Here is a 16,124-nt window from a genome sequence, read left to right as displayed (position 1 = left end):
AGGGAATGCCGGGGTAAGCCATCGGCGAGCCTGCGCCTGCCCCCTTCCCGAGTGTTTTTGTTCTTGCGGCTTGCCAATGTATGCGTATTAGTTCTGACACGCCTCGCCCAGCGCCCAACGCCTTACGCCCGACGCCCTACGCCCTACCATAGCGTAGCATGGCATAGCGCACTTGTAGTTGCCATTTTAATGAGCTGCTATCGGTGCAGGGAGAGAGCACAAACAAAACTTTTGATGCGCGCATTAAGAAAAACCAGAAAATAGAAAAACAAAACGGAAAACGCGAAACGCGAAACGGGAAACGGGAAAAACTGAACAAGAAAAAGAAGGCACACGGGAGAAAGTTTTCAGTTTTATGCGCGCTCTCGTTCTCGGAGCCGAAGTTTCGCACCGCGACGTGCTAATTAAATGCCTGTTTGCCTAATGAAGTTTGCACTGCAATACAAGTTTTAAATTAATGATCGGGTCAGGTCATCTCTGCCTCTGCCTCTACCTCCACCTCCACCTCTATCACTGTCTCATGACCATTTTTCTCTGAATTTTTGCCTCCACAGATCTGATGCCCATGGACTACTTTCCCGATGCCCATCCGGCCTTGCATTTGGTTGTCTACAGCGTCAATCAGAAGGGTCGCTCCGAGCCGATTGTCCTCGAGAATGTGCCCATCAATGAGGCGGACAAGCGTTCAGGTAGGTGTTTGGGTGAGCGCAAACAAAAAAAAAAACGGGGAAAAACACGGGGGAAAAACTGCAAAGTTTTCCCCAAGGGGTAGTAGGACGCGGCAAACTTCTCTCCTGAAGCAGAAGCAGGACACACACAGGGGTAGGGAGAGAAGCTGAACATTCATTGCTTTTTAAGCACCATTTCACCTTTAAAAAGTCATTCAAGTATTTGCATATTCTGCTTAACCGTTTTAGTTTCTTTCTTTCATTCATTCATTCATTTTTTCTGTTGGCTTGTGGTTGTTGCTGCTTCTGTTGTAAGTACAATTGCTCTTTTATTTAACGAGTTTTGTTTACGTTGCAACTCCACTTTAGTCCCACCTCCAGCCTCCGCCTCCGCCTCCTCCTCAGTCCCAGTCCCATCTCCATCTCCAACTCCACTTCCCGAGCTGTCCAAAGTAGTGACAAAGATTTCTTATTCATGCTTTGTTATTCAGCTTTGACGCTAATTTTCTTTAAAAGTTTTTCCGCTCCTTGCAACAATTGAGGCAAAAAGTGAGAAAGTGCGTGTATGTTTACTATTGTTGTGTGTTATGTGTGTGTGTGTTTTCGAGTCTTATAGCTGGTAGTTCAGGTATTTGAAAAGCAGGTTTTACACGCACTTTTGACTGAACAATTAATGAAATGGGAAACATTTTAAAAAGCCGAAGCATTCGATGCTCTTAAAGATCGATCGGTTTTGTAGTAAATACAAGTTAAGATATTAAAACTAAGGTATAACAAAAGGTATACAAAAGTATGAGATTTATTCATTTTCGAACCATTGGTAAAAGACATATGTACGTGCAGGCATTTTATAGGTACTTTCGGACTGAAAACTGCAATTTTCTTTGAAGAAAAGGTTCAACTAGCCATTACTCAGTGCGAAAAAGAACAAAGTTCAGACCGGTCAAAGTTTTTGTCAGCCTCATTAAGCCTCACTTAATCGAAATGAAGTATGAAGTATTTACAAACATTCCCTTTACACACTATTTGCATATAAATTCTATGATTTCCATTACGATTGACCTCACCTCTGTCTGGTTCTGGTTCTGGCTCTGTCTTTGTCCCTGTCTTTGTCTTAGGCATCCTTCTCGTTCTCTCGTTCTGTGGAAGAGGCATTTATAATTGTATTCCCAAATGCTATGTCATCTGATATTATGGTTAAATTGCATTTGTTGTCTCTAATTCAATCATGAGCAAATTATGCACAATGATTGCTGAAGCCAGCATTCGGGACTTTCATTGAATCAACAATTCCAGTGCCAACACCACCTGACCAACATCATCATTCTCATCTTTGGCATCAGGCGGGCATCGGGGCCGCACTGAGTTATGTATTACTTACGTTCTAATGCTGTCCGCACTTGGTCAGCCAATAATGTTTATCTGCACAATTGCATATTTGTACGGTCCGGTTACCAATCACCATGAACAACAAATCCACTCAATCATCTCCTTAATGCGCTCCAGACACCCACGACGACCAGCTGCCCAGCAGCCCAGCAGCCCAACAGCCCAACAGACGGCAGGGCAACAGGAGGGGGCACTGGCAGAAGGCCATTATTTGGGGAGTCTGAGTATAGATTGAACGCTGGGCAAGGCAGCTTAGCCGAGCGAGCATATTACATCTCAGTCAGTTCGGTTACAGTTCGCCCTCAGACTCGGTTCGTGAGTGGGCGACCTAATTTCTGAGGCATGCAACACATATGTACATATGTATGTATGTATCTGGATAAGTAGAGATGCAATCCGCCTACGTCAAGTGTCAATATTTGCACCTCGGCAAATTTAAAAGCTTTTCTTTCGTCAGCAGCGGGAAGGGGAAGGGGCCGAAACTGAGTTTGGGCGGTGCGGCGTTGGTAGGAGCATTTTACATTGCAACACTTGATGCCACATTAATGTAAATATAATCAATTTCATGTTTTAGCCAAAAAAAAAGGAATACACGCAAGAAATAAGAGAAAGGCAAAACCCCAACAGAGAAAAGAGATATCTTGTTATGCTAAACTGACACACAGAGATTCCCCAGGAGTTACATTATTCCAACAAACCAACCAACCAACCCCCGCACCCGCACCCGCACCCGAACCCGCACATACACATAAGACCCACCCACACTCTGTGGTCGCTACTGGGGCGTCAAGGTAACAACGTATCAGAGGCAGACGACAGCAGCGGAAGGCAGGTAGACAGTGGAGCTAAAGCTACAGCTCCAGCTCCAGCTCCAGCTCCAGCTCGATGCCATCCCGAGCGCACAAAATATAAACGATTACTGTACGACAAGAAAAAATACATTAAACATGTCTTATCTGAATACAATATCCCCAAAAGACAACGGTGCAGAAAGTAAAGTAAAATGAAATAAAATTATATGTTACGGCGGATCGAAGTGGTGGGCCGGGCCGGGCCGGGCCGGGCCGGGAACGGAAATGTGACCGCCATTGCAATAGATGACAGGCTCCCGGCTCCCAGGCTCCCAGTCTCCTTTTCTTCGTGTCTGCCTCTTGCCAGAATCCACACAATGTATCGCGTGTATCGCATGTATCGCATCCACAACGCTTTCTTTATTTATGCTTACTTTGTGTAAACGCATTGCCGACCTGAAGCCCACATGAGCAAGACAGGCGGGGAGTAACCATGGAAGGTGGAGTGGGAGTACGAGTATGTAGAAAGCAACGTAACGCGCTGCCTTACGTATTCCCAATACATTTTAACCAATCCACTTTTTCATCATCTCATCGAATCATTTATATCACAAACGGGAGCATTAAATCGAATTAAGCTTATGAGAAGACACAGCCGGAAGGAGAATAGCCGGGGTCTTCTTTGCTCAGGGCTGGTCTGGGATGGTCTGGGATGGCCTCGTCCTGCACTCATCCAAATGAAACTCATGCAAACAATTGGCTTATGAGGGGCACGCAAGGACCAGGCTCGTCCCTCCTCCGGTGGTTTTGTGGTGAGCACAGTATACAGTACTGGAGTATACTGGTGAGCACAGGTTGCTGGTTGGTTGGTTGGTTGGCTGGCAGCTTATCTGCTTATGTTGGGGCATGTGCATAGTCTAGAGTCCCCGGCTACCGGCACCTGGCACCTGGCACCTGCCACCAGGCACCCCATTCCAGGTCGTTTTATTGGTAAATATTTGCACAAGTGTGAAAATTTCATTACGCCGCTGTGCTTATATTTAAATTAAATTTCTTTTTCTTTTGGCATCTCATCTTATGTGCTCGTCGCCGTCGCCTGGCATCCGCATCCGCATCCGCATTCGCAACGGCATCAGTTTCAGTTTCAGTTTCAAGTGCCTTCTTCCTGGGTGCCGAATATATATTTTATTTGGCAAGCGATTGCTCGATTCGGTTTTATATTCCTTTATGCTCTTTGTTGGGTTTGCTGATGCGATTGGGGATTTGTCGTATGATGGCTGAAAAAGGAGGCTGGGATCATGCTGAAGAGTATAATGCCGGGGAATGGATGTGGGAACAGCTCCAAAAGGTGTCTGTCTTAGGAAGCAATTCTGCATGTTCGCTCATAAGTAAAATAGTACATTTCGTACGAGTATTTTACGTACCAATTATGTATGTATTATGTATATCCGCAGTGGGTGCATCAATGAATATTCATACGATACCAATGCATATCACGATGAATTTAAAATGAATTATTATTTCCACATTGGCATGACATTGAATAAGCCAAATAGACTTCGAATTTAATTTGAATCATTCCCGCACCAATCTGCCAATCGATTCATAAATCACTTAAGCGCTTGATGAGCATATAAATTAAATAAATATTCGTTATTTATCTGTGTGAAGGAGCGCATTAACGAATGTGTGACCAAGAGCTCCGAAATTTCTAACTAACATCCCACCCAGTCCCAGTATTTCAATATAGTAGAGGTATATAAATTATCTACACAGGAGTCCGATTGATGTCCGTCCTAAATCACCAATCGTCCATTCGATCACTAATCATTCGTTCTGCTCCAATTCAATCATTTACCGCGCTGTTTAAATCGAATTAAAATTAAAAAACCTTGTTTGTCTGCATCTTATTAGCTTTTCCGCTGCGATGGGGCTTTTAATCCAAATACAGTGTGTTACAAAACGTTACAAACGTAAATTGAAATATTCGATAAACTGCTTAAAGCTACGCTTAATTAATAACAACAACTTAATACAAATATAAAACTTAAATAACATTTTTTTTATATTAGCTATTAATAACTAAATCTGATAATATGTCCTTTGAAAAAGAATTTTATAATGAATTAATGTCGTCGAAAATTATGATTAATTAATTTTATTTTTTGTTAAATTATTTTGCTAATTTTTTTAATTTATAAGAAAATTATGAAACTTTTTCCATTCAATTAAAAGTTGTTCAAAAAAATAGGCTATTATTTGTATTATTTATAAATTTGATTTGTATAGTGAAATTATAAGTAAATTAAAATAAAATATCATAATTGATTTATTTATCAATATTGAAATTAGGAAAAAAATTCAAAAACGGAATATACTTTTATTTACAATTTTTATTTAAAAATGTTGCTTAAAATAAATACAAAAAATAATTCTTATTTTTTAATCTTTTTACGGTCCCTGATAACTGCCTTGGCACAATTATAGTCACTCCCATTTTTGGAACTACATATGTATTAATCTGTTCCGCACTAAAACTTTCTTTGCTGAAATATCCACTTGAAACACTTGCACCCACGACACGCACTGTACGAATGAGCAAATATATACATACATATGTATTTTTACGATTTTTTTAAAAGTCATGTGCCAGCAATTACAACACACGTACAAATCGGACCCAAACGGGTACCGTGTGGGGTGTGGATGTGTGTGTCTACGTTTGGGAGGATGTGGAAGTGTGTGTGTGTGTGAGATCGCTTAGACGCAGCCATGCATAAATGAGCAATTTCGCCAGCGGCGCTGTTTCGTCAACATTTGGCACAGCGGAAAAAGAATATTTATTGATTTGCAACTTTGGCGTTTAGCTGACAAGCCCAGGTTTATAAATTAGCAACAGTCGGAGTTCCCGCAGTGCCCACAGCCCCCTGTGTATGCGCCTCCCTGTTATATTTCGGTAGCATGTCGTTCTGGTATTATACTGTCTCCTGGCCTTCTCGACTCTCTCGTCCTCTGCCATTCGGCCGATGTTTGCTTATTGAAATTCTGTGTGGCATATCCGCAGGCGCAGGCATGATTTGTTGAATGCTAAATATAGCCAAAGAGACGGCTCGTGTCGCATCGTTTAGGCAGGCGTATACGCAATGTTTGCGGCCTTGTAATGCATATTCAATTACGATTTCCCAGAAATGCCCCAAAACGCAAGCAACAGTCAAACGGATTTTAATTGAAATGCTTATCGCCCCATGTTAAAGCATTTGCAAATGAAAAAAAAAAACACAATAAAACTGAGGGAGCAGCCAGTGAACGACCGCTGGTCCGTTGGCCACCTCTTGACATGCGTTGTGCGTTTTATGGGCGCCTAATATGAGGGAGAAGGGGCTGCCCGGATGAATGCTGGCTCGACTGAAAAAGAGCTTGGCGAGCATCATTCAAGTGGCCGCTGCACCCAGTTTATTCGAATCTCAACGAGCAAAGGGCTATTTGTCGGGGTCCCTCACCTAATATTGCTAGCTGGCCAGTAAAAATGAAACAGATATCATTCCATTTGTATCTCGTACTCTAGCGTTTTATATATGAACCAGATGGTCTCAGTACTACGAGTAGTTCATAAATTTATAGCCTTAAAAAACGTCTTTACTGATATTTTCGCTTTTATTGGATCCGAAATATTGTCTTAAGCCAGCAGATTTTGTTATTTAATATTAAAAAAAAGGAAAGGAATGTCACGGAACTTAGTTCCTCTTTTGTCCCAGTTTTCTGCTTTTCTTTTTGCTTACCAACATGACTTTCATAATCGACTCTTCGTTGGGATTGTTTACCTGGAAACGTGGTAGAGTTGAAGCATAAAAAGTGCTGCAGAAGTTACATACATCTTTTTCCATTAATTTCCCCCCATTTATTCAGCCACCTTTTGCATTGCAGACGGACGCATGGGCCTGTCAATCTTACCCCTCGCAGCTCTGCTTGCCGGAACCCTCTTCACGGTGGGCATAGCCGTGCTCTCCGTGGTGGTCATTGCTGTGCGTAGGCGTCGCGGCCCAGGAGCCCGGAACATGTGCGACGACAAGGACAAGCATTTGGGTAAGTCAGGCTGCCGAAGAGCGAAATGCATTCTCGTAGATGATGGGTGGTTAGGAGCTAATGCGCGTCCTCCTGGGCTCTCCTTCGTCCTTTTGGCAGGCATGGATGTGACAGTGACGGCGCCTCTGGAAACAGGTGCTGGTCATCAGCGGCTCGTTGTGGCTTACACTTTGAAGCAGGGCATTGAAAAACAGCCGGACATACTGAGTGCGCAAAAAAGCGCAACTGGCAGTGACACATCGTCGCCGCTGGGAAATCGGCCGAGTGGTTTATTTATGGGCGGCGGCAGTGGAGGTGGAGGTAGTGCCGGCGGCGCTTCGGCCGCTCCCAGCTCCGGCAACGCTGCGAGCCATAAAACGACGGATTATGTAAGTGCGAGGCCCATCATATATGCCGGAGAGGCGTTGCAACCTGACTCTCTGCCATTTGTTTATTGCAGGATGTGAGTGCACCGCACCTGAGCAGCCCGCCCTCCCAGTCCAGCACCCTCCGGCTGGAGAGCGATACTGCCGCGGGCGTTGCCAAGGGGTATCAGACGTCATCGTTGGGTGGGACGGCTACGGCTCCCCCGCTCCTGTACGATGCCATGCCCACGCTCAGTCGCTACGAGCAGCTGGGCCTCAACATGGGAAACTATGCTGTCGGCGGGGGTGGCGGTGGTGGCAGCAACAGCACGCTCAGCTCTGCCAGCAGCACCGTTAACGCGGCAAGTAATGCGCTGGCCAACGGTGCGGCTGGTGGGGGAGGGGGAGGGGGAGGTTCGAGCAGCCACTACGCCCATCACTTGCATCATACGCTGCCCCACAACATGGCCCAGCAGCCCACATCGGGCCACAGCCTGCAGCGGGGAGGCCATGATCCGACACTCACCCTGGCCGACTACCTGACCACCAGCAGTCTGATAGACTACAATTTGAGCAAGGCAGCAGCCGCTGGATCGCCGATGGCGATGCCCACCCACATGACGCTGCCCAAGGGCCTGGGCCTGGGCTCGGTGATGGCCGGGACGAGCCTGTCGCCGTCGCAGCTCAACACCATCACGCACAAGTCCAGTGCCGGACGCAATCACATCATCACGGACACCTTGCCCGGACCCGAAAGCTGCGTCTAAGCGCGGTCGCATGAGGGTACGAATGAGGGTGCACGAACTCGAATTCCTGGCATCAAACAAAAGACTGGCGCACAAACACTAACCGAATCAGAAGCCGACTCAAAGTAAGACAATGATAGCGGACGCGCGGGCAGGAGTAGTAGTCTGCACTAACTATCCTTTGAACGGATGAAGGCTATTCGGCGGCGTCGCTTAGCAGTAAATTCATAGACCTAAACGAAACCCCTAGTTAAAGTACGAATATGTACACGTATTTGTATTGTATTTGTATATGTATATGTAATGCGTGTGAGTAAGTGTCTCTGTTTGTTTGTAAATGTTTAAACTAAGTGTAATCGTAGCTATAATTGTATACATATGCATACATATTTAAAATACTGTACAACAGAGCCTGCTCTCAGCGTCACGAAGGGAGCAAACAACCCCAACAAATCTTCCAAACTCTGACGCCAGCTGAAAGCAGAGCCTCTTAATTGGACAGTAATCGTCTATAGTTGAAATGCTACGTATCGAAATCGTTGTTAAATCTGTTGTGTCCCGGCCAAAGACATATTCTCAACATATCCCTCTTCCTGCCTAGCCGAGAACGGAGCCTATGCCTCGGAAAAGAAACCGAAAACCGCAACTATTTGAACTGCCCCGCCCCTCCCCCTTCAACCACTACAAGATCAAAGCCAAGTGTATCGAAAACAGACTTCTACTCCGACCCCACCCCGAAAGCCAAAAACGGGAAAAGTTATATTGGACACGTCTTGCGCCATTGCGTGCCCAGTGCCCAGTGCCCACTGCTGTGCTGGCCATTATTTAACTTTTAAACACGCGCCAAAAACAGCAGCCGATTTGAATTTAATGGGTACGGTCGAGAGATGTGAGTGGGCAGCAGCCAGAACTCAGGCACTCAGGCAGTCGGGCGGTCGGGCGGTCGGTCGCCCTGTCCCTGCTAATAGCAGCCATGGCAGCCAACAAGTGAGCAATAAAGAAAAGTTTAGAAAAATATGCGATAGCCATCCCATTCCACACCCCACACCACGCCACGCCACACCAACCCCAGCTCCAGCTCCAGCTCCAGCCGCAGTCCTAGCCCTAGCTCCCACCCCGAGCATAATAAGCTCACGAGCGATTGAATGGGTATAGAGCACAATAAAAGCGGCAGCGACAAGAACCCAGAGCTGGAGCACGGATTTGTGCGCACGATAGCGCAAAATGATGACAATAAATGGAAAAGTTTTTAATAAGCTAATAAAATGATTTATGCGGGTCGAGAAATAAAAGTGCAGAGCTCGGCTGATTCCTACAGCGAGGAACCAAGGCCAGCCGGGCGATGACAATTTGATGAGCACGATTTTGGTCAGGCATCGACATCAGACACTTCATTGATTGTTGGTCCTCCGAGAGTCTTTGGGAGTGTGCTTACTAGCTGGACCTTAGCCACAACGAATACATACATAGGTACACATACATATGTACATATGTAAATATCATTTATGGAATTTATGGTGATGAGAGATTGAGATTTTGTTGGGATAGAGGCTAGACCGTGGCAAGGCAGTTCATATAGTTGTTGGCCACAAAACACTTTTTCGATTATTGTAATGTTGCATACATTGGCAATTGTTATCAAGGCATTATCATATCAGAAGTACATATTAAAGCCGTAAGAAAAACGAAAAACTATATCATAGACAAGGGCTAAAAACGACTATAAGTGTTCAAAAGTTTGTCATATCATTTTCGGTTATTTTCGATATACATATGTACGTTTTGACTTTCTAACGAAACAAAAACAAAACAACAAAATGGTAATGGAAAAAACAAAACAAAAGAATAATGAAAAATCTTCAATGAATTATAGCAATTAGTAAGATCAATGTAATGTCATAATGTTTAAATGTAAAAGTTGTAGCATTCCAGAAAACTGTCTGATCTGAATTAGAGTAAATAGAGCAAATCGTAAGCTTCCTCCAAGTTTATAGGAAATCCTTCCCCCGATAACGAGTCCATATGAGAACGAGTAGTTTAAACCTTTTAAAAAACCGAACCCTGTAGAGCCACACATTTACACACACCACAAACACCACAGACAAACACACAGATGCATCATATCGCGTAATGTGCTAGAAGTATTTTATGAGCCTCAAGGAGAGCAATCGTCGTTGTACATACAAGCATAGAGGATAACCCACATACATACCATACATATACACATCATTGTAACTATCTACATATGTAAAAATGCTTAAAATATTTGTGATAAAGTAATAATGTTAATGATAAGAAATAAAACGTAAACATATTATTATACTGAATTTGATTTAAATGAAGCAACCAATCGGGAACCCCTGACTATGGGAGGGATAACTTGGTATAAAACAAAGGGTTAGTTGATATTCTTCTGATAGTTGATTTTCTGCTACAAGTATACAAAACCCAACTACATGCACTTACCAACTGACGACTCGATTCAAATTTGAAAAATTACCGTTGTCTCCAATTTAAAATGCTTCCTGACAGAAGCTATTTGACATGAGATTAAGCAAGGGACGCACTATCTATGTATCGCACTAAGTACCGATATTATGAACAAAAATATATATCGATATAAGGTGGCGCCACTCCTCGATAAGCTCTTTCCTTTAAATTTTGCCTCTGCTTATATTGTGTTTTGAGTATCGATTTAAACATATCGATATATTATGAAATGTATAATCGATATATCTATATAAAATATCAACAAGTGTAAACAAATTAATTTGATTGCTCGTACACACATCTAAATTTAATGTTTAGAACATAGCTGTATGTCGCTATTAAATATGTCCGTGTAAAATAAGTGCATTTAAGTGACCAGACCAGTCCCCAGCCCAGCAAGGAAAGTACCAGCTTCTTTACGCGCAATCCTGGCATTATTGAACGGAGCATCATCATTGCATCATATTCCGCTGGCCTTCCTGGGCCTATTGCAACAATTGTGAAATGTAAGTGCAACAGTGCGTTGACCTGCATTTTAATTCAATATTGGACACATAATATGATGCAATTGGCCCACGCAACTGTGCAACATATGCACACACGTCACATGCTATGTATGCAATGATAGAAATAAACCTACGTCTGCAATTCGTTTTAACTTGACACGTACAACAGTAATCACCCAAAAAAGCTTTTCGTGAATTGCTTTTCATCAATTTCAAGATATAGTGCCATCGTTCGCGTCGTTTGCTATCAGCGCGTCGCAGCTGATTCGATCAAAACAAACCGCCTTCGGTTTTGTGTAGAACCAGAAAGATGCGAAAAGCAAACAAGAATACGGGACAATCAAAAGCTCGATATTCACCGACATTTGCATGCGCTTCCTCAGAATAAATATGTGTACATGATCATCAATTTAAAATAAAAGGAGTTGAGCAACTACAACTAACTGTTTTTAGAAATAAAATTTCATAAATGATGTGCTAAAACATATATACATATGCCTCAAATGATGCAAGTGTCGCCTGAGAATCTAATTCGTCACCTTACATTCCAGGCTCTACCCGAGTAGGGTATCGTAAAAGCTTTGGCAACTTTTTTATTTGGGTGAATACACACATGTATGTGTGCATGTACGAGTATGTATACGAGTTCTAAACGCGTGGTCGTAGCACAAAGCAGAGCAAGTTATAAACAAAATCGAAAGGCTGGCCGCCAAACACAAAAAGCACAAGTCGGGAGCAGAGCCAGAAGCAGAAGAGATACAGCCAGAGATATAGCCAAATAACAGATTGGACCTGGGTGAAGGCAAAAGCGCAGCCAAAATCGATAATTTGTGCCAGCAAACCCGCGTCGCGCGCAATTGCGACCAAGTTTTGGTGTATAATTATTTGTAGAAGTGAGTCGTTAAGTACCATAAATATCGCTATAATTTGATTCTCGGGTAAGAAAATGTGGACTCCTCCGCGTAGGTCTCCCTCCCATGTCATCCCTCCCCATTGTGTGTATCTGCATAAAGTCGGAGCAAACATAAACAAGAGTTTCAAGGTCGCTTCGCTGCAAGTCAAAGAGGAAAACGAAGAAAAACAGATATGATGTGTATACATACATACATATGTGTACATCGAAAAGCACATATGTATAAACTTTTCTACACTTCCCTGTGTGTGTGTTTCAATGTCGCAATTCGCCAAAATATTGTACTCTTGTTCTATAGAAAATTGTTCTTTGTTACTGCTGTTTATCTCTTGTCTAACAATAAGTCTACTAATATTTATAGCAAGATGGAGTCCTTCCTGAGTCTCTTCGATCCCAATCAGGACGACGGCTTTGACGAGGAGCCCGAGATAAACGGCAACTCCAGCGGCGGGGGCAGCAGTAGCAGCGACTACGAGATGGATGCCAACGCCAATGAGTGCAGTCCATACAGTGCCACCACCACCGCCACGGCCAAGGGAAATTTGATCTTTGATTTCGAGCAGGGAATACTGCCACCGGAGCCACAGCTGGGCAATGTGGAGTACAAGCTAAAGCTGGTGAGTCCTTCCAAGCAGCGCTTCGAGCATCTCGTCACACAGATGAAGTGGCGTCTGCGTGAGGGCAACGGCGAGGCCATCTATGAGATCGGTGTGTCCGATGCGGGCTATCTGCAGGGTCTCAGCGAGAAAGACATGAATGCCTCGCTGATGACTCTGAAGCAGATGGCCCATCACTTGGGTGCAAGCACCTCAGTGCTTCGCCGCAAGACCATCGCCGCTCGACGGGCAGTGGCCGAGGTGCTGGTGCGTAAGATTCCCGACGATCAGCATAACATTGAGGTGCGGGTAGCGGTTCTGGGCGGAGCCGACGCTGGCAAGTCCACGCTCCTGGGCGTACTCACGCAGGACGAACTGGACAATGGACACGGTCGAGCGCGGCTCAACATGTTCAGGCATATGCACGAGATCCAGTCCGGTAAACATAATGGATATCAACACCTTTTACCGCTTACTAACACCTCTCCTCCTCCTCCTGCAGGTCGCACATCCTGCATCTCCCACGAGACTCTGGGCTTCGATGCGCTGGGGAATGTGGTCAACTACAAGTACAATGAGATGATGACGGCCGAGGAGATCAGCGATCGCTCCAGCAAGCTCGTTACCTTCATGGATCTGGCAGGCCATCGACGCTACATGCGCACCACGGTCCAAGCGCTGAGTGGCTATTCGCCACACTATGCCATGCTGGTGGTGTCAGCGGGCAGCGGCTGCAACGAAACTACCGAGGAGCACTTGGCCATTGTGCGTGCCCTGGACATGCCGTTCTTCATTTTGGTCACCAAGACGGACATTACGTCGCCGGACGCCACCGTGCAGGAGCTGCGCACACTTCTCACAAACATTGGGTGCCGCAAGGTGCCGTTCGTGGTCACCAATACCGATGAGGCTATTTCCGCTGGCTCGAATCAGGTGTCTGAGAACATTGTACCCATATTTTGTGTCTCGAATGTCACGGGAACTGGCCTAAATCTGGTCACCAAGTTTCTCTATGTCCTATCGCCGGGCATAAGCAATGCCGAGAAGGATCGCCTCGAGCAGGAGTCCTGCGAGTTTCAGGTTGATGAAATTTTTCGGGTCACGGACGTTGGTCCCGTGGTGGGAGGTCTCCTGGTCCAAGGCGTGCTCACCGAGAATATGCCATTGAAAATAGGTCCTCTGCCGAACGGAAGCTTCCATCCCGTCAGCGTCAATACCATCCATCGGAATAAGGCGCCATGTCGTGTGGTACGCGCTGGCCAGAGCGCCTCGCTCTCGTTTACCATGGACCAGGAGCTGCCAAATCTGCGAAGCGGCATGGTACTGCTGGGCGACAGTCCGGACGAACCATACGGCACGTTCTTCTTTCAGGTGAGCCGACAAAAAGTGTTGATTCTTCCTTATAAACGCATCGATTCCTTTGCAGGCCAAGGTATCTGTGTTGTTCCATGCCACGGCCATCTACGTGGGCTTCCAGACCACCGTGCACATTGGAAGCATTCGTCAGACTGCCGTTATTCGGGGCATAATGGGTGGGGAGAAGCTGGGGACCAACGATTGCGCCTCCGTGATGTTTGAGTTTGTCGGCCATCCGGAATACGTGCGTCCCGGCATGCGCATCCTGTTCCGCGAGGGCACCAGCAAGGGCATCGGCGTTGTCACGCAGGTGTTTCCGGTCAACAAAACTGGCACAAAGTGAAACGATCCCGGCAGAAAAGTCGCCGGATATTGATATTATGATATATGACATATTTCCAACTCAGATGAAATGTAAATACTTAATTAGAGGTTAGAGAAATGATGCGTGAAATCCCAGGCAGATCAGATCTTCTGTAAATTTAGTTTCGAGTTCTGTGATTTTTCGTTTAAGCTCGGATCAGTATATACTCGTATATAAACCAGCAGCAACAGCAGCAACAAACAGGCTTCACAATTTGAAATTGTGTAATCTAATCGTTAATTTCCTTTAACCTAAACCTTAATCAAAACCAACAAATTAAAGACAACGACAAACAAGTTACTCAACAATGAATTTATTCAATAAGTTAACTTACGCTCGGCTCCTCCTCCTTACGGCTACGGCTACTGCTATCACTGCTGGTCGCTGGAACACAGGCAGGTCCCTCGATCTCTTCTGCCTTGGTAGGCACTGTGGATGTGAACCTGAACAGAACGGGGACCTCGCCAATGGAAGGATTGCCATGCGCCTCCAACAGACGTATCCACGAGAGTAGCGAGTCCTTGGTGGAGGTGCCAGTGGCGCAGATGGCAAAAATAGTGCCATCGTCCTGCTGATGGACCGAGCGCAGCTTGCCAAGCTGATTGTGTCGTCTCGGTGGGGGGCGACCGAAGAATGGCACCTCAATGTGCGACACATCATCCTCGTCCAGCTGCCGCTCGTCCAACTGGGCGAGGAACTCGGTGTCGGCATCAGCGCGCAGGGTGAAGTAGTTAATGCGACGATTCCGTATCCATATGTGAAAAGGGCCCTCAATGTACAGGGCCTTTTGCCGAGAGTGCTCGCGCAACAGCTTCGACTGCTCCGGGCTCATGCCGCTCACGATCCACGTCTCGTCCACGGCATCCTTGAGCTCCTTGGTATCGAATACGTTAATCTGCGACCGCAGATCGACCGTGCACATCCGCTCGACGGCCAGTTTGGCGATTTCCAGCGTATCGTCGGGCACCGGGTTGGGCAGGGGCCAGGGCGACAGGTTTTTGAACTTGGGCATCCAGTACATCATCCGCCAGTACTTGCGCAGGGGGTGACCCTTGTTGCCGAACACATTCAGCAGCATGGCCTCCATTTCGTAGTCGGGCATGACGCCGAAGTCCTCCATCTGCTCCAGCAGGTCTATGATGCACTGCTGCTGCTTGGGATAGTGCATGAACTCGGCCTGAAACAGGTTCGTCGGTATGAATTTTCCCTTGGGCATCACATTGATCAGGGCCTTGTACACCTCCAGATCGTTCTCCACGCCAAAGTCGGGCATGTGCTTCAGTGCAGCGTAGATGAACTCGACATGGTTGCGCCTATGCACATCGCGCTCCTGGAAGATCTCCACCATTGTGAGGTAGGTGTCCTTCGTCTTGTCCTGTGCTGCTGCAAACACATTACGCACAGCGGGCAGGCTCTTTGAGCCACCTGTGCCGGCACGTTTTGCATTTGGATTTCCGGAGTTGGAATTAGTCTCGTCGGCTGAATAGTTTCTGTGGAGAACGGCAGGAACGCGTTGTCCGGCACAAAGCGACTGGCGACCAGTGCTGTGCATCCGCAGCAGGCACTGGGCTCGTCGCAGCATTTCTTATTTATAAATCTAAAAATTTAACTATAGTAAATAAGATTACAAAACATTGCAGACTAGGGATGGTATAAACCATCGATAACTTGACATATTCATCGAAAATTTATAAAAATCAGTTTTAATGTTAGTTTCAATGCTTTTCCGCTTTCAGTATTGGAGCGTATCTATATCCTGCTATGAAATTCCTTGCTAAAAAAATAGCTCATTCTAATTATTGATAAAGATTTGTGTTACTTTTACCCACAAAATTATTAAAATGTATTCTTTTTGTCTGTTTTTTTTCTGGTGAATGA

The 16,124-nt window shown here is 45.5% G+C and overlaps 3 protein-coding genes across 5 annotated transcripts in view; 2 read left to right on the top strand and 1 right to left on the bottom strand.

The window, feature by feature from the left end:
• Positions 1-9,759, top strand: part of LOC6587254 — an 89,319-nt gene extending 79,560 nt beyond the window's left edge. Inside the window, exons 15-18 of the mRNA XM_026994772.1 lie at positions 555-689; positions 6,773-6,931; positions 7,031-7,299; positions 7,371-9,759. Coding sequence (XP_026850573.1) covers positions 555-689; positions 6,773-6,931; positions 7,031-7,299; positions 7,371-8,042 — 1,235 coding nt within the window. The 3' untranslated portion in view covers positions 8,043-9,759. The remainder of the gene's footprint in view (positions 1-554; positions 690-6,772; positions 6,932-7,030; positions 7,300-7,370) is intronic.
• Positions 9,760-10,862: 1,103 nt separating this feature from the next.
• LOC6587202 (GTP-binding protein 2) lies at positions 10,863-14,546 on the top strand. 3 transcript variants are annotated; one of them, XM_026994368.1, is made up of 4 exons: positions 10,863-11,017; positions 12,292-12,965; positions 13,029-13,897; positions 13,953-14,546. In XM_026994368.1, the coding sequence occupies exons 2-4, from the start codon at positions 12,296-12,298 to the stop codon at positions 14,223-14,225; spliced, it is 1,812 nt and encodes a 603-aa protein (XP_026850169.1). In that variant the 5' UTR covers positions 10,863-11,017; positions 12,292-12,295; the 3' UTR covers positions 14,226-14,546. The 3 variants fall into 3 exon arrangements, with proteins under 3 accessions (XP_026850169.1, XP_026850170.1, XP_002013264.1); XM_026994369.1 differs by lacking the exon at positions 10,863-11,017 and adding an exon at positions 11,677-11,910; XM_002013228.2 differs by lacking the exon at positions 10,863-11,017 and adding an exon at positions 11,677-11,955.
• On the bottom strand, positions 14,544-15,837 carry LOC6587592 (evolutionarily conserved signaling intermediate in Toll pathway, mitochondrial). The gene has a single exon (XM_002013227.2). It carries the CDS (start codon positions 15,826-15,828, stop codon positions 14,572-14,574), a length of 1,257 nt encoding a protein of 418 aa, XP_002013263.2. The 5' UTR covers positions 15,829-15,837; the 3' UTR covers positions 14,544-14,571.
• Positions 15,838-16,124: the final 287 nt, after the last annotated feature.

This window comes from Drosophila persimilis, unplaced genomic scaffold (assembly GCF_003286085.1).
Source record: "Drosophila persimilis strain 14011-0111.01,24,50 unplaced genomic scaffold, DperRS2 tig00000000-arrow-pilon, whole genome shotgun sequence".
NCBI lineage: Eukaryota > Metazoa > Arthropoda > Insecta > Diptera > Drosophilidae > Drosophila > Drosophila persimilis.
This window is presented reverse-complemented; position numbering and strand designations above follow the sequence as displayed.